Raw genomic sequence first — 26,957 nt, 5'->3', positions numbered from 1 at the left:
TATGTGAACATGTGAACATTTAGGTCTAATGATTTAGAATGTATTACGAGGTTTAGAAAAACGAAATGAGCACATATCTAAGTTAGCAGATAGAAGACTAAGGTAACAAAAGAAACCCCAGGGTGAAGCAAAGATAGAGATAGGGTGGCTTCAGGAACAAAGCCCAGGAATGCACGCTAGGGACCGGAGGTCGGGCCTGGCTCTGTCACCAGCTGGCTGGTAGGGGCTAAGGTGAGTCATCCAGTCTCTCTGGGCCTCAGCTTTCTCATCTTTCAAATAGTCCTGTCTCTCAAAAAAAGGTTCCTGAAGGCCCCTTCCGGCTCTGAATGACATATCATTGCCAAGATCACCAAGAAAAACTGAGTCCATGGCCAGGCTCAGTGGCTCAGGCCTATAATCCAAGCACTTTGGGAGGTTAAGGCAGGAGGATTATTTGAGCCCAGGAGTTTGAGACCTAGCTTGGCGAACATGGCAAAACCCTGTCTCTACTAAAAACACAAAACATTAGCCAGGCATGGTGGCATACGCGCCTGCAGTCCCAGCTGCTTGGGAGGCTGAGGCATGAGAATCACTTGAGCCCAGGAGGCGGAGGCTGCAGTGAGTGGAGATCGCACCACTGCACTCCACCCTGGGCGACACAGTGAGACTCTGTCTCAAAACAGAAACAGAAACAAAACTGAGTACACCTTTGGAATTGGGAAAGGGCCCGTTGGTAATTTCCACAGATTCTGTAGTGGGCAGCCTGGTCGTGAGCATTGCTGCCTCGGGGACTTTGCCTAAAAGCAAGAACTTAGAAGTGATTGTTCCTGTGTGAGTGGTGCCCATGAGAGAGCCAGAGAAAGTTCTTTCCAATATGGAAGGTGGTCATGGCGGGAGACTGTAGCATGCTTTCTCCATTCAGATTTTTCCCAACGTAAAAATAAATACAAAAGTATAGCTCTTATTAAGACTTTTCAGTACTGTATTTAAAGTTGATACCCACAGAGCATGGTTTTGATCAAGTATATCTGGGCACTATTTATATATATCAGGAATTTTTATTTTTTAGAGACAGTGTCTTGCTCTGTCACCCAGCCTGGAGTGCAGTGGTATCATCGACACTCATTGTGGCTTTGAACTCCTTGGCTCCAGCAATCCTCTTGCCTCAGCCTCCCAAGTAGTTAGGACTACAGGTGCACGCCACCACGCCCGGCTAAATTTTTTTTTTTTTTTTTTTTTGTGGAGACAGAGTCTCGCTCTGTTGCCCAGGCTGGTCTCAAATTCCTGGGCTTAAGTGATCCTCCTGCCTTGGCCTCTCAAAGTGCTGGCGTTACAGGGGTGAGCCACTACACCACGCCAGACATTTTTAACTGTAATGTTACGTCTCAGAAATTCTTAACTTTTCTAAACTACAATACATTCATTCTGATTTTATACCAAGGCATACTGAGATATCGTCAGGCCTTTCTTCCTCAAATCTAAGATTAGAAATAAAGTTGAAATACATAGGACATATTTCATATATAGTCATCTACAATATATAAATGTGAAGTATATGTAACTCATGGTGCTGTGAGCCTTACTTCTGCTGTGGGTCTCAACATGTCATTATGAAAATCTTCAACCATACAAAGAGAATTTTACAGGGAATAACCATATAACCATTAACTAGATTCTACAATTAACATTCTACTAAGTCTGCTTCCTTACATACATATCCTTATCCATCCTATAATCAATCTTTTAAAAAAAATGATTTTATGGTCACATGTGTCTACACATGTGGTAAAATCACACAGGACTCAATACACACACATACAGAAATGTGCTTGTAAACCTGGTGAAATAGGAATAAAATCAGTGATTGTATTAAAGTTATTTTCTGGTTGTGATATACTCTAGTTATGCAAGATACTGCCATTCAGAGAAACTGGATGAGAGGTATACAAGCTGTTTCTGTTCTTTTTTTTTTTTTTTTGAGGCAGGGTCTGTCACCCAGGCTGGACAGCAGTGGCACAATCTCAGCTCACTGCAACCTCTGCCTCCTGGGTTCAAGTGATTCTCATGCCTCAGTCTCCCGAGTAGCTGGGATTACAGGTGTACACCACCATGACCAACTAATTTTTATAGTTTTAGGAGAGATGGGGTTTCACCGTGTGGGCCAGCATACTCTTAAACTCCTGACCTAAGTTGATCCACCTGCCTCTGCCTCCCAAAGTGCTAGGATTACAGTGGGATTTCAGGCATGAGCCACTGAGTGCCCAGCCTGTCTTTTTTTTTTTTTTTTTTTTTTTTTTTTAAAGACAGTCTTGCTCTGTAGCCTGGAGCGCAATGGTGCGATCTTGGCTCATGGCAACCTCTGCCTCCCAGGCTTAAGCAATTCTTCTGCCTCAGCCTCCCAAGTAGCTGGGATTACAGGTGCCCGCCACCACACCCATCTAATTTTTTGTATTTTTAGCAGAGATGGGGTTTCATCATGTTGACCAGGCTGGTCTCCAACTCCTGACCTCAGGTGATCCATCCGCCTCAGCCTCCCAAAGTGCTGGGGTTACAGGCATGAGCCACTCTGCCTGGCCTGTCTCTGTTATTTCTTATAACTGCATGCGAATCTACAATTATCTCAAAATGAAAATTTTTTTAAAAAAGAAAAAAAAGTGGCCACATGAAGTAGCTCATGTCTGTAATCCCAGCACTTCAGGAGGCTGAGACAGGAAGATTGCTTGAAGCTGGGAGTTCAAGACCAGCCTGGGCAACATGGCAAGACCCTGTCTCCACTTTTTGAGATGGAGTCTGTCTCTGTCTCCCAGGCTGGAGTGCAGTGGAACGGTGTCGGCTCACTGCAAGCTCTGTCTCCCAGGTTCATGCCATTTTCCTGCCTCAGCCTCCCAAATAGCTGGGACTACAGGCACCTGCCACCACACCCAGCTAATTTTTTTGCATTTTTAGTAGAGACAGGGTTTCACTGTGTTAGCCAGGATGGTCTCGATCTCCTGACCTTGTGATCTGCCCGCCTCGGCCTCCCAAAGTGCTGGGATTATAGGCGCGAGCCACCGCGCCCGGCCCACAAAATTTTTTTTAAAGAAATTAGCCAGACGTGGTGGTGCGCACTTGTAGTCCCAGCTACTTAAGAGGCTAAGGCAGGAGGATCCCCTGAGCCTGACAGTTTGAGGCTGCAGTCAACAACGATGGTGCCACTGCACTCCATCCTAGGCAAAAAGAAATCAAAGTAAGTTTCTGACAGCTGATTGGGTTTTACCTTTTTGCCACACCTTATCCTTGGGAAGGGTGATGTTCAGGTGGAAGTGAGTGCAGTTAGGCTGATACTGGAACCCCAGGTAAAGCGTCATTAAAAGGGGACTGTCAGGATCTATGCTCACTATCAGGGATTTCTCCAAGGAAGTGATGTTCACTGTGATTGTAAGCTGATGTGTGCTCATGTTGAGGCTGGTGGGATGGGTTTCCAAGCTAACATTTCTCCAGAGCATGATCTAGAATAAGAGACAGTTAATCATTATAATGGTCCATCCATTGATGTCTTTCAAAATCCTTTATATTGATAAGGTAAGGAAACGTCCTAGGTCTTCCTCTATTTTTTTTTTTTTGAGATGGGGTCTTGCTATGTTGGCCACATTGGTCTTGAACTCCTGGTCTCGAGCAATCCTCCTGCTTCAGTCTCTCAAAATGCTAGGATTATAGGCATGAGCCACTGTGCCCAGCCAGGTCTTCCTCATTGGATGTTAGTAGCTAATACTGCTGGGGTTAAGGATAAGTACATAGTCCGAGACCTATAACACTTCTTATTCTTCTTCTTATTTTTGAGACCAAGCATTACTCTGTCACCCAGGCTGGTGTGCAGCAGTGCGATCTCAGCTCACTGCAAACTCCACCTCCTGGATTCAAGCTATTCTCCTGCCTCAGCCTCCAGAGTAGCTGGGATAACAGCCACCCACTGCCATGCCAGTTAATTTTTGTATTTTTAGTAGAGATGGGGTTTCACCATGTTGGCCAGGCTGGTCTCGAACTCCTGACCTCAAGTGATCTGCCTGCCTCAGCCTCCCAAAGTGCTGGGATTACAGGCATGAGCCACTGCGCCCGGCCCTTTAAAACACTTTTTCTAAGGATAAGGTGTATCTCTTTGTAAAAGTTCCTAAGATGTTAATAACAAAACAATGGCACTGCCATCAATCTAACATAATTCCCTTTAAGTTGTTGCATCCTTCCATCCTGTTCCAGAATATCCCATTCTCTTCTATTTTATTCCCTAAGAATCAGTTCCTACCTCAATGTCCTCCATTAAATCATGGACTTGGAGCAATTTACGATTAGCGCTTAGTAACACACTTCCAATGCTTCCAACAATGTTTCTGTTGTCCAAATCCTTGAAGGGATTGAAAGCTAGTCCTGTTATCTAAAGACAAAGAAAAGCCCAGTTTTATCCATTGCTGAAATATTTTTAAGTGACCCCACTAGAAAGATATATCATATATATATATGTATATATGTGTGTGTGTATATATATATATATATACACACACACATATATACATATATACACACATATATACATATATATACACATATATATACATATATACATATATACACATATATATACATATATACACATATATATACATATATACACATATATATACATATATACGTATATATGTATATATACGTATATATACATATATACACACATATATACATATATATACACACATATACATACATACTTTTTTTTTTTTTTTTGAGAAAGAGTCACACACTGTCCATCAGGCTGGAGTGCAGTGGCACAACCTCGGCTCACTGCAATCTCCACCTCCCAGGTTCAAGCGATTCTCCTGCCTCAGCCTCCCAAGTAGCTGGGACTACAGGTGCACACCACCATGCCTGGCTAATTTTTGTATTTTTAGTAGAGACAGGGTTTCGCTATGTTGGCCACGCTGGTCTCGAACTCCTGGCTTCAAGTAATCCACCTGCCTCAGCCTCCCAAAGTGTTGAGATTACAGGCTTGAGCTATCATGCCCAGCCGGATATCATATATTAAATATTGGGATGTGCCCCCTACTAATACCGCAAATGAAATAACATTCCCCATTTATAACCTCTATGAGAAACAGTAAATTAAAGATGAATTATACTTGGGATCCCCAGAATTATTATTTTTAATCTTTATATCTAGAGGATTCTATTTTACTAGGAAGTAACTGTTCTGCTCTTCAGGATAAGGCAACAATGCTACTTGTATTTGTCAGGTAACTGCTGAAAGGAATACAATATATTGATATGACTGGGTTGGTATACTGAGTCAACAATTATTTAGATAGTCTCAGCTTTTTGTAAATAGTGCAGAGGCCGGGCATGGTGGCTCACACCTGTAATCCCAGCACTATGGGAGGCTCAGGTGGGTGAATCACTTGAGGTCCGTAGTTTGAGACCAGTCTGGCCAAAATGGCGAAACCCCGCCTCTACTAAAAATACAAAAATTAGCCAGGCATGGTGGCCCATGCCTGTAATCCCAGCTACTTGGGAGGCTGAGGCAGGGGAATCGCTTGAACCTGGGAGGCAGAGGTTGCAGTGAGCCGAGATCACGCCACTGCACTCCAGCCTGGGTGACAGATTGAGACTCCATCTCAACAAAACAAAACAAAACAAAAAAACAAAAAACACAACAACAAAAAACAAACTGCAGAGTTGAAATCAATTCAAATTACAACACAGAAATTTAGTTAAATCCAGAAATCTGTTTAATGTTCCCAACTTCTACAGTGGATCATTTTTAAGAGGCCTTCTATCCCTGCCAGTGTAAAATAAAAACGAATGCTACATAAACTCTCTCATCTGATCTGGTCTGTTCAGCTTACATTTCATGATACATTACTTTCACCCAAATGCCTACGTGGCCATCAGATCCCATTTTCATTCTGATCACAATCAATTTCACACTCACTTGGACATTAACTCCTGGATGTTTATTCAAGAGCTCCTTCAAAGCTAAAGCCGACGGAAAGCCTAGCCTCACAGGGGCTGGGTGACCCAGAGTGTAAGAGCTCAGCGGTAAAGTTGATATGTTTTGTCTAATGAGAAAAGTTAAAATGGAAGTCAATTTTTGTGTGTCCTCTGAAAGTGAAAAACACAGTGAAACTCTCCCCGTTCCGTCTTCCCATTAACCTGCTCAGCAGCAGAGTAGCAATGGCAGAGGTCAAAGTCACTGAAGACTCAGGAGACTGGTTCTGCTCTAGAAATGCTTCCCCGATATTCCCAAACTCCACCAAGGACATTTCCAGGATGTCTTCTACCTGCATGGAAAGGAAAACAGTGTGTGACTTGTAAAACCTCAGTGTCTTATGTTAGTAAAATAATGTTTTGGAGAAGATTGGAAGGGGAATTTTCACAGTGTTGTAATGAAGGGTGGTATTCCTTAGAGAGGACCTTGGAATCTCACAGAAAGTACTTGCAACCTGGCTAAAGACTTAGCATCCTTTGAACCAAACTAAGAGGGCTGGCCAAGGAAATATGCCTTTGCCCCATCATATAATTGCCCTAGACCTGCTCACGATAGAGTTTTTAAATGACAGCTTTATTGAGGTAACTTTCACATATACAATTCATCCACTCAGAGTGTCTAATTTAACGTTTTTTAGTATATTCACAGGGTTGTGCAACCATCACCACAATCTAATTTTAGGATTCATCCTCCCTAAAATAAACCTGGTGGCCGGGTGTGGTGGCTCACACCTGTAATCCCAGCACTTTGGGAGGCTGAGGCAGGTGGATCACTTGAGGTCAAAAGTTTGAGACCTACCTGGCCGACATTGTGAAACCCTGTCTCTACTAAAAGTACCAAAAATTAGGCAGGCATGGTGGTGTGTGCCTGTAGTCTCAGCTACTCGGGAGGCTGAGGTGGAAGAATAGCTTAAACCCGGGAGGTGGAGGTTGCAGAGAGAGCCCAGATCACACTACTGCACTCCAGCCTGGGCAACAGAGCGAGCCTCTGTCTCATAAAATAAAATAAACCTGGTACCCATTAGCAGTCACTCTCCATTCCCCCATCCCTAGTCCCTCTAGCTCTAGGCAACAACGAATCTACTTTATGTGTCTACAGATTTGCCTCTTTGGGACATTTCATATAAATTAATCACAACATACAGTCTTTTGTGATAGGCTTCTTTCACCTGGCATAATGTTTTCAAAGCTCATGTTAGAGCATGTACCAGGACTTCATTCCTTTTTGTTGCTGAATAATATTCCATTGTATGAATAGACCAGATTCTACTTAGCCATCCATTAGATCATAGATGTGTGGGTTATCTCCACTTTTTTTGGCTATTTAGCTATTAAACCATGCTGCTACAAACTTGAGTGTACAAGTTTCTGTATGGACATGTTTTCAACTCTCTTGGGCAGACACTAGGAGTAGAATTGCTAGGTTACATGGCGATTCTATTTTTTACATTTTAAGCAACTGATAAATTGTTTTCCAAAGTGGCTGCATCATTTTACAATCGAACAATGGATAGGGTGGCAAGTTCTCTGCATCCTTGCCAGTACTTGTTATTTTCTGTCTTTTTGGGTGTGAAGTGGTATCTCATTTTAGTTTTGATTTGCATTTCCTTAATGACCAATGATGTTGAGCATCTTTTCATGTGAATAGCAAACATAACCTGTTGAGTGTTTGCTTTATGCCAACGCTTTCCTAAATTCTTTTTTTTTTTTTTTTTTTGATGGAATCTCGCTCTGTTGTCTGGGCTGTGTGCAGTGGCATGATCTCGATTCACTGCAACCTCTGCCTCCCGGGTTCAAGCGATTCTCCTGCCTCAGCCTCCTGAGTAGCTGGGATTACAGGCACATGCCACAATGCCTGGCTCATTTTTGTATTTTTAGTAGAGATGCAGTTTCGCCATGTTGGCCAGGCTGGTCTCGAACTCCTGACCTCAGGTGATCTGCCTGCCTTGGCCTCCCAAAGTCCTGGGATTACAAGTGTGAGCCACCAGGTCCAGCCCCTAAGTCCTTTTCACTTGATTACAGCACTAGGGAGTCTTGGCTCACTGGTGGGGTGGGGAGGGAGACCCTGGAGAAGGCTTGGCAGACGAGTTTCTTCTGCAGCAGAAACTTCAGCAAGATTATCTTTAAAGGTCTGGGGAGAGGCTGTGATACCTGGACCTGTCAAGATTAAAATGCTTCTAAGCAGATCTGGCCACCTGCATATCTGGCACCTACCGGCTCAGTATGACGCTTGGATTCCAGCCAACTTCCTTCTCCAGCTTTGGTGACATTGTTGAAGGAATGAAAGGGGCAGACAGTTGGAGGAACTTTGAAGCCCAGACTGTTGTTGTTCTGAAATGGGATCCTGAGTAACTCCTCACTCAGGTAAATAAGGGAATTGATGAGATTAACCTGGGAGGATTAGAAAGCAAACATACACCCTTGATTTTTTTTTTTTTTTTTTTTGGTGACAGAGTTTCACTCTTGTTGCCCAGGCTAGAGTGCAATGGCGTGATATCGACTCACTGCAACCTCTGCCTCCCGGGTTCAAGCAATTCTCCTGCCTCAGCCTCCTGAGCAGCTAGGACTACAGGCATGAGCCACCATGCTCAGCTAATTTTGTATTTTTAGTAGAGACGGGGTTTCTCCATGTTGGTCAGGCTGGTCTCGAACTCCTGACCTCAGGTGATCTTCCTGCCCTGGCCTCCCAAAGTGCTGGCATTACAGGTGTGAGCCACCACGCCCAGCCTATGATTGCTTTTTAAAATTTTACTTTTAAGAGATGGGGTCTTGCTCTGTTGCCCAGGCTGGAGTGCAGTGGTACAATCATGCCTCACTGCAGCCTCGAACTTCTGGACTCAAGCAATCCTCCTTTCTCAGCCTCCCCAGTAGCTAGGACACAGGTGGGTACCACCACACCTAATTTTTAAAAATTTTTTGTAGAGGCAGGGGCTCACTATATTGCCCAGGCTGGTCTCAAACACCTGGCCCCAAGAGATCCCCCTGTCTTGGCCTCCCAAAGTGTTTAGATTACAGGCAAGAGCCACACACCTAGCACATGATTATTTTCAATTTGCATACTTCTTATTAGCAGGTTAATATTCTTTATATATTTCAAATGCATTTTATAAAAAAAAAAAGTTACAATTTGACAGGGAAGGAGAATATATTATTTCATATAACCTATAAGGGAGGATTCATATTTCATGTTATTCTGCCAAACTGACAATTCTTTTTGAGTGGTGAGTAGACCAAATATCCAATTAATACCACCAGACTAAGAAAAGGAATGAAGAAAAGACCAATGCTGAGTTCTTTGTCTTTTTAATTTGAGACAGAGTGTGGCTCTGTCATCCAGGCTGGAGTGCAGTGGCAGAGTCTTGGCTCACTGCAACCTCCACCTTCCGGGCTCAAACCATCCTCCCATCTCAGCCTCCCAAGTAGCTGCAACTACAGGTGAGCACCACCACACCCAGTTAAGTTTTGTATTTTTGGTAGGGACAGGGTTTCACCATGTTGCCCAGGCTGGTCTCGAACTCTTGGGCTCAAGCTATCCGCCTGATTCGGCCTCCCAAAGTGCTGGGATTACAGGTGGGAGCCAATGTGTTCCACTGAATGCCGACAGACTTCTAACAAATGCATCAGCAAGGCAGTACAAGCTGATTCATCAACAAATGAACATAAACACAGTATATCCAAAAATGTCACTACTGACCAAATTAATTCATAACTTTCCAGATTTAAATGTAAAAAAATATGCTTGCTAAAATTTAAATACAGTCTTTATAATGCCAAGCTTGGCATAAGGCACAATCTCCAGATTCTCTTTCTTTTTTTTTTTTTTTGGAGACACAGTCTCTCAGCCACCCAGGCTGGAGTGGAGTGGCGGGATCTCGGCTCATTGCCTCTGCCTCCTGGGTTCAAGCGATTATTGTGCCTCAGCCTTTCAAGTAGCTGAGATTACAGGTGCCCGCCACCGAGCCCAGCTAATTTTTGTTTTTTCAGTAGAGACGGGTTTTGCCATGTTGCCCAGTCAGGTCTTGAACTCCTGGCCTCATGTGATCCGCCCGCCTCGGCCTTCTAAAGTGCTGGGATTACAGGCGTGAGCCACCGCACCCAGCCTCAGATTCTCTTTTTCTGTTTTCCACTTTTCCCTCTCTCCTACCTTCTTCCCTCCCAGTCACCCTCCACTTACCTGAGCTGGCTTAGAAAATCTTGGGGTTAAGGCTGTTAGTTTCTGGAGGAACTCACAAGCTTCCTGCAGTTTGTTATGAGCTTGCAAACCATGAACTGCTCTGCTGAAGTTCCCTGCTATCTCATCTATGACCTATTGGGAACAAAGAAGTTGTCAAAATTACTTATACAAAATTACTGTACTGTAGTAGTCGGGGAGATTATTTTCATCCAAGTTGACCTTGGGTAACTTTATAAACCCTATGAACCACAGCTCTCTAAAACAGTGATTACTTTCAGAAGCTTTTCTGCGACTGGACAGAATTTATTTCTACTTCTTCCATACGATAGAGAAAATGAATAACGAGATTATATAATGATTGCTCCAAGGGCAAATGAGTCTGGAAATAAGATTTATAGCAGTAACTTTAAGTCTTAAGGCCATGAAGATGAGGGAAACTTGGAAATCAAAAAGCCAAAACCAAACTTTTCTATTCAGAAGTATGTTTTCCTCTCAGGCTTCCCTGTGTGTGTGTTTCCCTCCATTCAAGTATTTGTATTTAAGGCTGGGCGTGATGGCTCACACCTGTAATCCCAGCACTTTGGGAGGTTAAGGCAGGCAGATCACTTGAGGTCAGGAGTTCAAGAGCAACCTGGCCTACATAGCAAAACCCTGTCTCTACTAAAAATACAAAAATTAAGCAGACTTGGCGGTGTACACCTGTAGTCCCAGCTACTCGGGAGGCTGAGGCAGGAGAATCTCTTGAACCCAGGAGGCAGAGGTTGCAGTGAGCCGAGATTGCGCCACTGCACTCCAGCCTGTGTGACAGATCGAGAATCTGTTTCAAAAAAAGAGTCCATATTCAAGAGGTAATGACTTAAAATGACTCATAGCAAGAGGCGGGAAGCAGAAAACCTCCCTGCCCTAAGAAACAAACTGAGCAAATGGCCGCGGTCCCAAAGCTTAAGTGGCTACTGCACTTGAACTCGAAGTCCAACCCTGAGACAATCACCATTAATGCCAACTACATGGTCCATTTCTGGAGAATAGCTCACTCACAGCCTAATTCAACCACATATTCAAGAAATCTTGATTAAATGCTGACATTGCTAAATCCTCTTAATATTTCTAATAATTTATTATAGATTCTTTTAGATATTCTGTACTTCAGGATTTCCAAGAAAAACAAAAACAAAAACAAAAATCTTTGTTTAAACTCCTGTAGGTCAGTTTCTCCCCCAAATAGAACACCAAATTTCCATTACCATTGCAAGCAGATCCAGAGTGAACAGGATTATGTTTTAGCAGGGAAAGTTTCAACTGCATATAAACAGGGCTCGTTTGAGTTTAGGGAAAAAAAAAGCATGAGGGAAGCAGGATTATTTTCTTCAGTCAATACTGTCAAAGGGGCTTTGCCTTTTTTTTTGAGAGAGTTTTGTTCTGTTGCCCAGCCTACAGTATACAGTGGCACAATCATGGCTCACTGCAGTCTGGACCTCCCAGGCTCAAGTGACCCTCCCACCTCAGCCCCTGCCCAGCCACCCCCAAGTAGCTGGGACTACAGGCACATGCCACCACACCTGGCTAATTTTTTTTTGAAGTTTAATAGAGAAAAGGTCTCATAACGTTGCCTAAGCGGGTCTCAAACTCGGGCTTAAGTGATCCTCCACCTCGGCCTCCCAAAGTGCTGGAATTACAGGCGTGAGCCACTGTGCCTGGCTAATTTTTTTGAACTTTAGTAGAGAAAGGTCTTGCTACGTTGCCCAGTCTGGTCTAAAACTCCTGGGCTCAAGTGATCCTCTCACCTTGGCCTCCCAAATGCTGGGATTATAGGTGTGACTCAGTGAGCCTGGCTGCCTTGTCCATGTTTTTGGGAGGAAGGAAACAAGGCGGAGAGAGGGGACAGTGAGTAGGAGGAATTGTCTAGAGGTTTGCTGCTGCTGAAAAAGCAGGGTAGGTGAACAGAACTTCTTCCCCATCTGAAGCATTAAATACAATAGCATTAAATAGTGTCATTAATGAAACGTTGGGCTGCATATGTGCTGTCAAATTGGCTGTTTCCATGGACTTGTTTAGTTTTTGTTTTGGATTGGCATATATGCTGGTCTGTCAGGCATTCTTAGGTGTAGTTCTGCAGGGAGGCAAATGGGTGAACCAAGTACTTTTTGGGGGTCACAAAGCTACCTGTGACTTGAATTTCCCATGTTTACCTGACCAGATGCCTTCTGCAATGACACTTGTAGATAAGAGGTGAAGGTATTCGGATGAGCTTCTTCCTTTGGGCTTGAAGTTGTTTCTGCCAGAGATTGCCCAGCATGCGTGACAGACACGGGCGTGCTGAGCTGTGTTATCACAGGGAGAGGCTGGCTGCTGGGTTCAGATGCGGCTGATGTTACCTGTGATGTGACACTTGGTGGTACTGAAGGAAACGGGCTGATGGGAGGACACAGGGTCTTGGACTAAAAGATAAAAATATGTAAAGGAAAAGACTGAAGCTGATTTTACCATTTTATAATTAAGGCAGCATTTCCCCAAATACTCTGAAACTCTGTCCTATGAGATGCTAATAGGCATTTCTGTTAAAAAAAATTCTGTGCTCAAACAGAATTTTGAAATTTCAAGAAAGCTGCATATTACTTGAGATTCATGATTTATATTAGTGTATTTATTGTCAATCGTTCAATAAATTCTTAAATATTTATAAGTTGCTAAGAATGTTCTAGAGAATTGAGTATGGCAATGAGCAAAAGGAGCCAAGTTCCTGCGCTTGTCGAGCCTCTGTGTTAGTGGTAGAGGCAGAAAAACAAATTATGTCACGTATTAAATAAGTGCTATGAAGAAAACAATAATGCTAAGCAGAGAGAAAGTGGATGTCATGGAGGATGTTCAGTGGCAAGGAGAGGATTTTTTTTTTTTTTTTTTTGAGACAGAGTCTCACTCTGTCTCCCAGGCTGGAGTGCAGTGGCACGATCTCGGCTCACTGCAGCCTCCGCCTCCTGGGTTCAAGTGATTCTCCTGCCTCAGCCTCCTCAGTAGCTGGGATTACAGGCGTGCACCACCATGCCCGGCTAAAATTTTTGTATTTTTAGTAGAGATAGGGTTTCACCATGTTGGCCAGGATGGTCTCGATCTCCTGACCTTGTGATCCACCCACCTTGGCCTCCCAAAGTGCTAGGATTACAGGCGTGAGCCACTGCACCCGGCTGAGGAGAGGATTTCTTCAGACTGGTTGTCACTCTGTCACCCGGGCTGGAGTACAGTGGCACAATCATGGCTCCTTGCAGCCTTGACCTCCTGGGTTCAGGTAATCCTCCTGCCTCAGCCTCCCAAGCAGCTGGGACTACAGGCACACACCACCATGCCTGGCTACTTTTGAGATGGAGTCTTGCTCTGTTACCCAGGCTGGAGTGCAGTGGCGCCACCTCAGCTCACTGCAGCCTCCTCTTCCCGGTTCAAGCAATTCTCCTGGCTCAGCCTCCTGAGTGGCTGGGACTACAGGACCATATCACCACACCCGGCTAATTTTTGTATTTTTAGTAGAGACAGGGTTTCACCACCATGTTGCCCAGGCTGGTCTCAAACTCCTGACCTCAAGTGATCCGCCACCTCGGCCTCCCAAAGTGCTGGGATTACAGGTGTGAGCCACTGCACCTGGCTTTTCACTTTTTTAGACAGGATTTCACTACGTTGCCCAGGCTGGTCTTGAACTCCTAGCTTAAGCAATCCTCCTGCCTCGGAGTCCCAGAGTGCTGAGATTACAGGCATGAGGCACTGTGTCTGATGGAGGGACATTTTTGCTGAGTTGAATAAAGGGAGAGAGAGAGCTCTGCCCATACGTTAGTGACGGCATGTGAGGAGTGCAAAGGCCCCCAAGCCCACAGCCAGCTAGCTCTGAGGAAGACCAAGGAAGCTAGAGGAGTGATGGTGGCAGGAGGGGGATCAATAAGATCCCAGGGCCGGGGGAGTGTCATATATCAGGCAGTTGAAGGGAATGCCGATGTTATTTTTAATGAGGCAGGAAGACAAAGGGCTTTGCAGAACAGTGGCATGATTTCACTTCTGTTTTAACGGATCCTTCTGTGTTTTAAATGATCAACCATTCTGTTGAGAAGGGTCAGAAAAAGGGGCAAGAGTAGAAGCAGATCAGTAGGAGGCAAATGTAAAAGTTCATTTGTAAATTTTTTTTGTTTTGAAATCGTGTCTCCTTCTGTCACCCAGGCTGGAGTTCAGCGGTGCGATCTTGGCTCACCGCAACCTCCACCTCCCAGGTTCAAGGAATTCTTCTGCCTCAGCCTCCCCAGTAGCTGGGATTACGGGCACCTGCCATCACACCCAGCTAATTTTCATATTTTTAGTAGAGATGGGGTTTCGCCATGTTGGCCTGGCTGGCCTCGAAATCCTGGCCTCAAGTGATCCACCCACCTTGGCCTCCCAAAGTATGGGGACTGCAGGCATAAGCCACCGCACCCAGCCAGCAAACGTGAAAGTTCAGATGGGAGATGGTGACTTGGACCATGTGGTGATCGTGGTGACGACGGTGAGAAGGGGTTAGATTTGGGACCTGTGAAAGACTGCAAAGTCCTATAGTCAAAAGCCTTTGTTGTCTTCTCTTCTAGCAACATATTATAGGGGTGGCAAAACTCCACCTCCATTCTCTTAGGGCTCCAGCTGGGCCTGAGAATTAAACTAACATAAGATAAACAGGAGAAAAGCACACACATTTATTGAGTCCAAGTTTTATGTGGCACAGGAGCCCTCATAAAAAAAATGAAGACCTGAAGCAGCAGTTAGAGTCCATCTCTCCTATGCTGAATTGGACAAATAGTTGTGAAGAAGTGAAATTATGTGGGGAGGCTTAAAAGATAAGCGTTATCTTAACAAGTCCTGTGCAGAATTCTCCAGGTCTTGACTTCTCCTGGAGGACAACAATGTTGCATATTTCACAAGAGAATTTTACCTTGTTTTTAAGAAACGGTACCAAGGTCAGAGTGCTGTTTTTGCACCTACCATTTTTCAAATGCCTTTAACTGAAATCATCAATATACCAGAGTGGCATATTTTTATCTCTTTCAATTTCAAGGGCTAGTGGTTGTTGCTCTGCAGAAAACAGCATGGGAAATACTGAGTTGAGGGTTTTTTTTTTTTGAGATGGAGTCTCCCTCTGTCGCCCAAGCTGGAGTGCAGTGGCACAATCATGGCCCACTGCAAACTCCGCCTCCTGGGTTCAAGTGATTCTCCTGCCTCAGCCTCCCAAGTAGCTGGGATTACAGGCGCGCCACCATACCTGGCTAATTTTTATACTTTTAGTCGAGACGAGGTTTCACCATGTTGGCCAGGCTGGTCTCGAACTCCCGACCTCAGGTGATCCGCCCGCCTCGGCCTCCCAAAGGGCTGGGATTACGGGCGTGAGCCACCGTGCCCAGCCTCTGTTCTTTTATACTGTTAGAAACACTTATTTTTGCAGCGAGCATTGAGTCAAACAAATGCATATCTGTGTTTAGGCATCAACTAAAGGGTTTCTACATAGGACACAAGGGCAAGAATGCTGAGAGATTTCTTGAAGGTGAAATTTTATAGATTATGTGGACAGTTTCTACCTTTATTTCCTTTCCCTTTCTGTTAGATGTTTACGTTTTATTGCATTGTATTTTTGTAAGATGCCACAAGTCCTTTCTGGAATGAAGCAGGGAATAAATACCCAACCAACAAACACTTGATAATTACATCAGCATGAAAGCCAGAAAGAGAGGCTTTAAAAATTCCAAGTTTGGAGGTGGTGGCTCACACCTGTAATCCCAGCAGTTTGGGAGGCTGAGGCAGGTGAATTGCTTGAGGTCAGGAGTTTGAGACTAGCCTGGCCAACATAGCAAAACTCCATCTCTACTAAAAATACAAAAATTAGCTGGGTGTGGTGGCGCAGGCCTGTAATCCCAGCTACTTGGGAGGCTGAGGCAGGAGAATCACTTGAACCCGGGAGGTAGAGGTTGCAGTGAGCCAAGATGGATTGCACCATTGCACTCCAGCCTGGGTGACAAAGTGAGACCCTGTCTCTCCCACCAAAAAAAAAAAAAAAAAGTCCTTGAATGAAGTACCTATTAAATCCAATTTTTTTCTTGCACATAAGTACTTTATTTTCCTTATTAGAAAAACTATATTCAGAACACTCTAGAAGATAGAGCTCTGACCAGATCTACTAGGTATGACAAAGAGATCAACATTTCACAATGTATGTTGTCAAGGGAAGCACTTACAAGATGAGCAGGAAGAGGATAGTGACATGTGGTTGGAAGATGACCAGGTCCTATAGAAAAAAGAAAGCAGACTAAGTTCAAGTGAAAGCCTAGGACAGAAATATTTGTTTTACTTGAGGACTTCTTATTCATGGCTAAAAATAATGCAAATTGTTTTACATAGAAAACCACGGCCGGACATGGTAGCTCATGTCTGTAATCCCAGCACTTTGGGAGGCTGAGGCAGGCAGATCACTTGAGGTCAGGAGTTTGAGACCAGCCTGGCCAGTGTGGTGAAACCCCTAGCTCTACTAAAAACATAATAATTAGCTGGGCTTGGTGGCAGATGCATATAATCCCAGCTACTCGGGAGGCTGAGGCAGGAGAATCGTTTGAACCTGGGAGGCAGAGGTTGCAGTGAGCCGAGATCGTGCCACTGCACTCTAGCGTGGGCAACAGAGCTAGATTCCACCCCCAACCCCCGCCAAAAAAAAATAAAGGTAAGGAAGGAAAAGACAAAAGGGAACCTATGATGATCACTCAAGGACCTGGGAATGGAATCCAGAGGACTCCAAGGAAAGCACAGCCCTGAAAATTATCAACAGCAAAATCCAGAAAAAAAGTTCAGAAAGCTGTTAATACATCCTTAGTAAGAACATCCTTAATAGAATGAAAAAGGTTATTTCCCCAAATAAAAGGTCTCACATATTTATTACTGCATCAGCTTATGAGTGAAGAGCATAGAAACAAAGAGAAAAACCATTTTCCCAGTAAAAAATGCCTGAACATATGGGACATTTTCAGCTTGAAAAGGTGAGATGACAGTGATTGATACAGGGATGACCCTGATTGATACAGCATAAGTATATGTGCCATCTTAACGTGCAGTTCCTTACAGACCCGGCATGCCTGTTCTCCAATGTCTCCTCTTGGAGTTGTACCTGATTTTATCACCGGTTTCATCTGAATCCACTGGGGAATAAGATGATTTTGCTTTTATTTCTTGGCCAGGAATCACATGATCCTGAAAGTCTTGTGAGAAGACATGGCAAGAAACCGAGTCAACCACACCCACCATGATGATGGAGAAAGGTAGAGGTAACCAAACAAAATCCTAAGGATAAACCACTTGAAGCTAACATGCACCAGAATGAGGTAAATTAAAAGAAAAATAAACGATATCAAAGGATTTCAAGATGACAAAAAAAAAAATACTGTAGAAAAATTAAAATCCACATGGGAGGGAATACTGAGCAGATGTGGAAAAATTAGTCCCTGATATGGAAGATAAACGTAAGGTGCTCTCCTAACAACAAAAAGGGTGATAAATACGAAACCATTCTTTTTCATTTAAAGAGAGTACAGGAAAGACACAGAGGATAGGAAGCAGCAATATGGCACGTAGATACCTGTTATTTCCTAAGGACAAAACCAGAACAAATGAAATAGAAGTGATACATACGTAGGATATTCTTGATTCAAGAAAGATGTGTATATGTAGCATCATGTTCTAAGCACAATTAGTGACAAGTAACCTAGATACACACCGAGAAAATTTCTGAATTACAAAAAACTTTTACAAGCAATCTGATAGAGATTTTAAAAGGCTGCCTGGAGTGCGGTATGGCTCTAACAGCCTCTAACTCCTGGATTTAAACTATCCTCCTTCCTCAGCCTCCTGAGTAGCTGAGACTATAGGCATGGACCACCACATCTAATTTTTTTAATTTTTATTTTTAAAAGTTTTTTGTAGAGACAGAGACCCAGTATGTTGCCCAGGTTGGACTGGAACTCCTGGCCTCAAGCAGTCCTTCCAACTCAGCCTCCCATGGTGCTGGGATTACAGGTGTGAGCCACCGTATTACACCCAAGCCACACCTAGGATTACAGGTGTGAGCCAATGTCTGCTGAGGGGAGATCCAGCCCGCAAACTTTTTAAAGGACCCTACGTACATAACTATTAGGCATATTGCTTGTTAGGTAAATTGCCCCACAATAAGGCAGTCTACATTTTTCCCAATGAGGAGATTTTAAAAAGTATTCCTGGGGCAAGCTTGACAATATAAACTTAAAGGATATAGGTGAAATAGTCAAATGTCTATTTAATTCAGTAATTTAGTTTTACTATGACACTTAAAGCCACGTTACATAACGTAATAATGCAAGCATTGCTCTCACTAAACTCACATTGCGGGACACAGCTTAAACATTTCAAATGTGTCTTTAACATCATTGCATTAATTATCATCAGAACAACTTTTGGATTTAACAGTTTCCCAAAATATGTCATCTTTACTTCCACCTAATGCTATCACTAAACATTTTCCTACAACTCACAAGTCTCCATTTACAAAGGATTGAGAAAAGCTGGATTTTATATTTGTTCTTTAAATATATATTCATGTCTCTAAATAAAACCTTCTAAATTGCTAAGTGATATTTAAAGGGTTTGTTGATCAGGACATCTAACACTTGCAGCTGTGAGGTCATACCCCGAAGAGTGATCACGAGATCCACTTTAAATCGATCTGTTTCACTTCTTTCTTTCAGGTGATCTCTATAACCACCCATCCACTGATATTGATTGCCGTCATTTCAGGCTAATGCGTCCTTCCCAAATAGTACTTGTTTTTCAAAATTAAATAAACAAGTGATAACACCATAATTTGAAAGACTTTGCAAGAACTTTAAGACGACTACTTTGTTGATGAAAAATTTTGTGGGAATAAAACCTTGTCTTTTATTTGGGAATATATGAAAAGACGGCGGCCAAGGGCATATCAAGAAAACATACATAAAATGAAGGCAAAGACTGCCATATTAAGATCAGACAGAATAGAATGCAACGAATATTGGGCACATGTTATAACACATTTCAGCATTAATTCAGTCTTGTGCATTCTTTTAGCAGAAATTGATTCCACGGATTTTTAAGGTTACTAGAGGAGTAACGCATTACCTGGGGGCATTTTGTCTCTTGCTATTGCAACTCCTCTTTTTGTCTTCTTGTGTCTCTGGTACAAATGAGAATTATTTCCATTTCTTTCATAATGGGCATCTCCGTCCAAAAAGTCACCTATTTGAAAGCCAACACACAAGTTAATTTATAGGTTATAGCTATGGCTACAAGTCTATAAAACCATCATTACATGCACGTATGTGATAATCAGGAAAACAAATTAAAAATTCCTATCCAGTTTTTTAAGGACACTAAGAATTCTGCAGTAGCCCTTTTGCTCTACTCACATTATGGTGTCCCACATTTCAAATTAAGTTCACTAGTTGGGTCAACACTGAGAAGTTCATTAATCCATTTATGCCTAGTGTTCCATTATTGGAACACTAGGCATGTGGAGTTATTTACATCCTACTGCTTCAGGTCATCGCCAGGGTCTGATTTTTCACCAAAAAAGTTTGCAACCTCCAGCATAAATGGAAAATTCCATACTAAGCGTAATATTCTCCTTTGTGTTCTGTAACTCTCATTGGTAGAGATAAAAGAGTTCAGAAGGTGGATGATAACATTCTTTTTTTGAGACAATTTTTGCTCTGTTGCCCAGGCTGGAATGCAATGGCACGATCTTGGCTCACTGCAATCTGCACCTTCTGGGTTCAAGTGATTCTCCTGCCTCAGCCTCCCGAGTAGCTGGGATTACAGGCACGTGCCACCACGCCTAATTTTTTATTTTTAGTAGAAACGAGGTTTCACCATGTTGGCCAGGCTGGTCTTGAACTCCCGACCTCAGGTAATCTGCCCGCCTTGGCCTCCCAAAGTGCTAGGATTACAGGTGTGAGCCACCACGCCCATCTGGCAGTAACATTCTTGAACATGCCTCCTTGCATACACGAGCAAGAGTTTCTCACACACACCATTGGACATGGCTAGAGAAAATCATATAACCACGATGACTATGGCTCAGCTTAAATTCGCTATCATGAAGTTCGAGCAGCCTGCCTTCATACTGCCTGGCAGTCATACTGTTTCCACTCTCCCAGGTGACTCCCACTTCCCTCTCTCTACTCAACCTCCAACACCTGGGAGCCTCCCTCAGTCTCATTCTCAGGTCAGGCGATAACCTTGCTTTCTAACTCAAGGGGAATATCAAAGCAATTTAGAGTCCTTCCATGACTCTGACCATCAAATCTAGCTGCCTACCAGCACCTGTACCTGTAGCGAGACAACGCCTTCTCTCATCCTGCTACAAATCTTCCTACTCCTACCCAAAGTGAATCCCTCTAGTTGTTTGGTAGCTCAGATTAAGTACATCATTCCTGCATGCTATTTCTTCTGCCTTAAAAAAAACCCAGCAACTTATATTGGCCTCGTGAACTATTGCCCCAGCTGTTTCCTGCTCTTGAGCAAAATTACCTTAAAAATTGTCCAAACTTATTAGCTCCAATTCTTCTCCTCCCCTCTTTTTCCCTACATTTAGGGATTGCTGTTTACAATGTTGACAGGCTGGGTGCGGTGGCTCATGCTTGTAATCCCAGCACTTTGGGAGGCCGAGGAGACTGTATCACCTGAGGTCAAGAGTTCGAGACCAGCCTGGCCAGGATGGTGAAACCGCCGTCTCTACTAAAAATACAAAAATTAGCCGAGTGCCTGTAATCCCAGCTACTTGGGAGGCTGAGGCAGGAGAATCACTTGAACCCAGGAGGTGGAGGTTGCAGTGAGCCAAGATCACGCCATTACACTCCAGCCTGGGCAACAAGAGTAAAACTCCATCTCAAGAAAAAAAAAACAGTTGACTTAAATTTGTTCTATAATTGCTTTAGTCTGTTTTGCACTGCTATAACAGACTACCACAAACAGGGTAATTTATAAAGAACAGAAATCTAATGCTCACAGTTCTGGAGGCTGGACGTCCAAGAAAGCACTGGCACTTGGAGTTGGGGGAGGGCTGCAACCTCGTAAAGTGGAAAAGCAAGAGAAGCCCTCCCTCTGCCAAGTCCTTTTATAAGGGCCCCTAATCCCATTCACAAGGGAGGAGCCCTGTAGGCCAACCCACCTCTTAAAGCCCCACGTCTTAATGCGATCACATTGGCAACACCTGTTTTGGAAGGGGCACATTCAAACCATAGCAATAATTATGGAAAACATTTAAAGAGTTCCAATGCCAAACTATAAAACCAGGTACATTTCGAAAGGTCTCATTTCCATCTTCATCCTTTCTGCCCTATTTTCTCTCTCCCTCATAGGTAACCATTTTCATTAGTTTTTGTTTCTCCTTCTGTTATATTTATACGTACGTGTATGTATACAGGCAAATATATATGTTCTGTACCTTTATTTTCCACTAAAAAAATACATCATAGAGATAACCCCACTGCAGTACATGGAGATTGTTGTTATTTGCTTTTTACAACCAGTTCCCTCTTGATGGGCATGTGGATTATTCCTACTTTTTTCTATCACAGAGAGCTACAATGAATAGCCTTACGTGTGCATCTTTTTGTACTTTTGCTGGTTTGACTTTGGGATAGATTCCTAGCAGTGGACACTGGGTCAAGGGTAGATGTATATGTAATTTTGCTAGATATTGCTGAATTCCCCTTTATTTATAAATATATACAGATTATATCTTACTGCATTCTCACTAGCAACTTATGAGAGTACCTATTTTCTTACGGCCTTGCCAAAGGAATGTGTTGTTAAGTTTGTGGATTTATGCCAATCTGATAGGCGGGAAAGGGTATCTCAGTTTATTTTTAATTTGCATTACTCTATTTTTTTGGCAAAAATACTGTGTAAGTGATGTGTATACTTACATCAGGGCATTTTTCTTTTTTTAAAAAATGTAACTTATTATTTTGAGATAATTGTATATTCACATGCCGATGTAAGAGAAAATGCAGAGAGATGCCTGTATCCAGTTTCCAAGGGTAACATCTTGCAAGGGTAACAACAGGATATGGACGCTGATACAGTCATGTCAAAATTTTTTTTCAATTGCTATAAGAATCCCTCACATTGACCCACCTCCCCCCACCTTTTTTTTTTTTTTTTTTTGAGATGGAGTCTTGCTCTGTCACCAGGCTAGAGTGCAGTGGCGCAATCTTGGCTGACTGCAACCTCCGCCTCCCGGTTCAAGCGATTCTCCTGCCTCAGCCTCCTGAGTACCTGGGACTACAGGTGCACACCACCACACCCGGCTAATTTTTGTATTTTTAGTAGAGACTGGGGTTTCACCATGTTGGCCAGGATGGTCTCAATCTCTTTACCTCGTGATCCACCTGCCTTGGCCTCCCAAAGTGCTGGGATTACAGGCGTGAGCCACTGTGCCTGGCCCACATTGTCCTTTCATAGCCACGCCTACTTCCTTCCTGCCCCCATGCCCTTCTTAGACCCCGACAACCACTAATCTGTTCTCCATTTCTATCATGTTATCATTTCAAGAATGCTCAATAAATGGCACCATAGAGTACGTAACATTTTGAGATTGGCTTTGTTCACTTGGCACAATTCTCTGGAGATTGCTGTGTGTATCAATAGTTTGTTTCTTGTTATTACTGAATTGGACTGCATGGAATCCAATTCAACAACCAGAGGGATTCACTTTGGGTAGGAGTATGAAGGTTTGTAGCAGCATGAGAGAAGGCATTATCTCTCTACAGGTACAGGTGCTGGTAGGTGGGTAGATTTGATGGTCCGAGCCTTGGACGGATTCCAAATTGCTTTTTTTTTTTTTTTTTTCTCCTTGAGTTAGAAAGCGAGGTTATCACCTGACTTAAGAATGAGACTGAGGGAGGCTCCCAGTTGTTGGAGGTTAAGTAGAGAGAGGAAAGTGGGAAAGAGTCACCCGGGAGAGTGGAAACAGTATGACTGCCATGGCTAGACCACCGTGGTTTAACCATTCACCTGTTGACAGACATCTGAATTGTTTCCAGTTTTGTCTGTTATGAATAAAGCTGCTATAAGCATCCATATACATAGTTTTACGTGAGCACAGGTTTTCTCATTCTGCGATAAATGCCCAGCAATTGCTCGGTTGTATGGTAGTTGTTTTTTTTTTAAGAAATCACCAAGGCCGGGCACGGTGGCTCATTCCTGTAATCCTAGCACTTTGAGAGGCCGAGGTGGGAGGATTGCTTGAGTCCAGGACTTCGAGACCAGCCTGGACAACATAACAAGACCCCCCCCACTCCCCACTCCACCATCTCCACACAAAAAAATAAATAGGCTGGGCGCAGTGGCTCATGCCTGTAATCCCAACACTTTGGGAGGCCAAGGCAGGCGGATCATCTGAGGTTGGGAGTTCGAGACTGGCCTGACCAACATGGAGAAACCCCATCTCTACTAAAAATACAAAATTAGCCGGGCATGGTGGCACATGCCTGTAATCCCAGCTACTTGGGAGGCTGAGGCAGGAGAATCACTGGAATCCGGGAGGCGGGGCTTGCGTTGAGCCGAGATTGTGCCATTGCACTCCAGCCTGGGCAACAAGAGCAAAACTCAGTCTTGGAAAAATAAATAAATAAATAAATAAATAAATAAATAAATAAATACAACAACTACACACACACACAAATGCATACGTACATACATACATAGCTTAATCCTGATCTACTTCTGCAGAGGCGAACCTCGGATAACAGCCCTCTCACCGTTCGACTTCTCATCTTCCTCTACCTTATTCTCTTCTCCTCCTTCTCTTTCCCATCCTTCCCTCTGAAGCCCAAATGCTGACTGAATTATGAGTGTGCGTGTGGAAAATGGTGTCACCAATACAATTTCTCCCACACTCTGCCCAAGTCAAAACACGAGGAGGACATCAAGGCACAACTCTTCCAACTCCCAGTGGGGATGGATCCAAGGAAGTCACTCCAGATAATTTTCTCATGCTAATCAGCATCATGAAAATCAAAAGCCCTGTATCATCCATGGTCTACCACTCACAGACTGTTTAACCAATATTCTCACATGCACTCCTTATTTAGAATCAGTTTCTAAAATTTGGGTCTTTGGCAGCATGTAGCTTTATCACTTACCAGTCTGGCAAATGAAATAGTATTTCAGTAAGCACTCGTCCCCTTTGGATGAGATCCGAATGAAGTTTCTGGACAGGTAGGTGCAGCTGAGGGGCTTTGGGGGCCCGTTGGCTGCAACGTCTGCTGAGGGGAGATCAGACCCAGATGAGCCTCATACTCGAAAGCCAGGCTTTTAGGTTTATTTTTTATTATTGTTTTTGAGACAGTCCCACTCAGTCACCCAAGCTGGAGTGCAGTGGTGTGATCTCCGCTCACTGCAACCTCTGCCTCTTGGGTTCCAGTAATTCTCCTGCCTCAGCCTCCCAAGTAGCTGGGATTACAGGCACCTGCCACCACGCCCAGCTAATTTTTGTATTTTTAGTAGAGATGGGGTTTCACCATGTTGGCCAGGCTGGTCTCGAACTCCTGATCTCAGGTGATCCATCCACCTCCACCTTCCAAAGTGCTTGGATTACAGGCGTGAGCCACCACACCCACCCTGCCAGGCATTTTTTAAAAGTAAATATGAAAGCCAAATTTGACTGACTTCCAATAGATAAAAATGTAGAATTTCCTCCCATACATTATAGTTTATTTTTTCATATGTGTTCCTTACCACGAGGCTTAGTATTACTTTATCTACACGTTAATGAAGATGATGAGAATGATATAATAATGGCTTGGATTTGTCTCTAAAGCTTCAAGATTATGGTGCATAACTTTGAAAACACTTTGTAAGGGCCGGGCGTGGTGGCTCACGCCTGTAATCCCAGCACTTTGGGAGGCTGAGGCGGGCGGATCACAAGGTCAGGAGATCAAGACCATCCTGGCTAACACAGTGAAACCCCGTCTCTACTAAAAATACAAAAAATTAGTCGGGCGTGGTGGCGGCCACCTGTAGTCCCAGCTACTCGGGAGGCTGAGGCAGGAGAATGGCGTGAACCCGGGAGGCGGAGCTTGCAGTGAGCCAAGATGGCACCACTGCACTCCAGCCTGGGCGACAGAGCGAGACTCCATCTCAAAAAAAAAAAAAAAAGAAAACACTTTGTAAGAAAGACAATAGGTAGATACTCTTCCTCTTAGTTTTGTGTTAGGAAACTTAGAGATCAGAATAATGAAGAGATGTTTATTAGGAAAAAAATGACCATCAAAGTTTCCGTCTTTGGAACGTAGCATAATTCTTTTAGTGAAAGGTCAGGTAAGTTAACTTTAGATGGGTTCCAGGAAAAATTGCATCATTTTTGCTAACAGACAAATCAAAGGCTGTCGCACAAAATGGAAATATTTCAGAGGAAAGATGGTAATGAAGTAAAGTGACTGGTTTTTCTGTCTACAAAAGCAGAAAGATTAAGATTTTCTTTTTTTTTTCTGTCCCAGAATAAAATATAAGGAAGTTTCCTTCATAAACACTGAACCCCAGAGTCTTACCTGGGTATTTGTTGTCTTGATGCTTTTTCAATGGCATTACATTTTGCCCAATCCACCACTTCTTTCCTTCTTCCAGATAGTCCCGGATGAGATCTTGAACTTCCTTGTTCCAAATATGAGCTAGGAATCCTCTCTGCACATGACAGTAATGCTCTGCTTCCTCAAAGCTGCACTGAAATCTGTTAAGCTGGTAACAATTATTTTGCCCATGTGGTGCTGGGCTGTTTAGCTCACTTCCTAGAATAATACTTGTTCTGATGTATAACCAAAGCCAGCTTCCTCCTTTGAAGAACATTTTCTCTGAATTGTAGCAAGAAAAAGTGTGGGGGTTTAGCAGCTGCCTGGTCCTTTAAATATATATATTGGCGGGCTTGTCTTATTAGTATTATTCTTTTATGAATTGGGAACAATTTACCAAGGATACAAAAGGTTTTGTTTTGAGGACCCAGGTGCAGGTCCTACAAGCTGAAAACAAATAGCAGAGATCAATAAAACAATGGCCCTTTTTATCTGGGGCCCCACCATCTGTGTCTACCTACCGAATATGCCTTTAGCAAATAGAGATCGATTATAAAGCTGAGTCTAAGCTGCACTGGGTAGAGGATGATGAATATCTAACATCTAAGTTAGTGCTGCTAAAAATTAATAAGTGTAGCTTTTTCTTTTCTGAGGCAGGGTCTCATTCTGTTGGCCAGGCTGGAGTGCAGTGGCATGATCTCAGCTCACTGCGCCTCAACCTCCCACCTCAGCCTCCTGAGTAGCTGGGACTATAGGAGTGTACCACCATGCCCACCTAATCTTTTTTTTTTTTTTTGAGATAGGGTCTTGCTATGTTGCCCAGGGTGGTCTTCTGGGCTGAAGCCATCTGCTCACCTCGGCCTCCCAAAGTTCTGGAATTACAGGTGTGAGCCACCACACTCAGCCACATTTTTTTTTTTTAAAGAAAGTTATTCTTGCAGACCCCCTAGGATTGATTTTTTTTTTCTTTGAGATAGAGTTTTGCTCTTGCTGCCCAGGTTGGAGTGCAATGGTGTCATCTCAGCAACTTCTGCCTCCTGGGTTCAAGCGATTCTCCTGCCTCAGCCTCCCAAGTAGCTGAGGCATGTGCCACCACACCTGGCTAATTTTGTATTTTTAGTAGAAATGGAGTTTTGCCATGTTGGTCAGACTGGTCTCAAACTCCTAAC

General features: G+C 43.5%; 1 protein-coding gene across 1 annotated transcript in view; it reads right to left on the bottom strand.

Moving 5' to 3' along the window:
- The window catches only part of PKD1L3 (polycystin 1 like 3, transient receptor potential channel interacting), a 79,236-nt gene extending 53,089 nt beyond the window's left edge, over window positions 1-26,147 (bottom strand). The window contains exons 1-11 of the mRNA XM_003829498.4: window positions 25,771-26,147; window positions 24,364-24,486; window positions 19,334-19,450; window positions 16,396-16,445; window positions 12,355-12,603; window positions 10,166-10,297; window positions 8,206-8,382; window positions 6,157-6,284; window positions 5,936-6,062; window positions 4,259-4,387; window positions 3,236-3,467 (exon numbers count right to left, since the gene is read on the bottom strand). Of these exons, the coding sequence (XP_003829546.1) occupies window positions 3,236-3,467; window positions 4,259-4,387; window positions 5,936-6,062; window positions 6,157-6,284; window positions 8,206-8,382; window positions 10,166-10,297; window positions 12,355-12,603; window positions 16,396-16,445; window positions 19,334-19,450; window positions 24,364-24,486; window positions 25,771-26,065 (1,759 nt within the window). The 5' untranslated portion in view covers window positions 26,066-26,147. The remainder of the gene's footprint in view (window positions 1-3,235; window positions 3,468-4,258; window positions 4,388-5,935; window positions 6,063-6,156; window positions 6,285-8,205; window positions 8,383-10,165; window positions 10,298-12,354; window positions 12,604-16,395; window positions 16,446-19,333; window positions 19,451-24,363; window positions 24,487-25,770) is intronic.
- Window positions 26,148-26,957: the final 810 nt, after the last annotated feature.

Source organism: Pan paniscus, chromosome 18, assembly GCF_029289425.2.
Source record: "Pan paniscus chromosome 18, NHGRI_mPanPan1-v2.0_pri, whole genome shotgun sequence".
Classification (NCBI taxonomy): Eukaryota; Metazoa; Chordata; class Mammalia; order Primates; family Hominidae; genus Pan; species Pan paniscus.
This window is presented reverse-complemented; position numbering and strand designations above follow the sequence as displayed.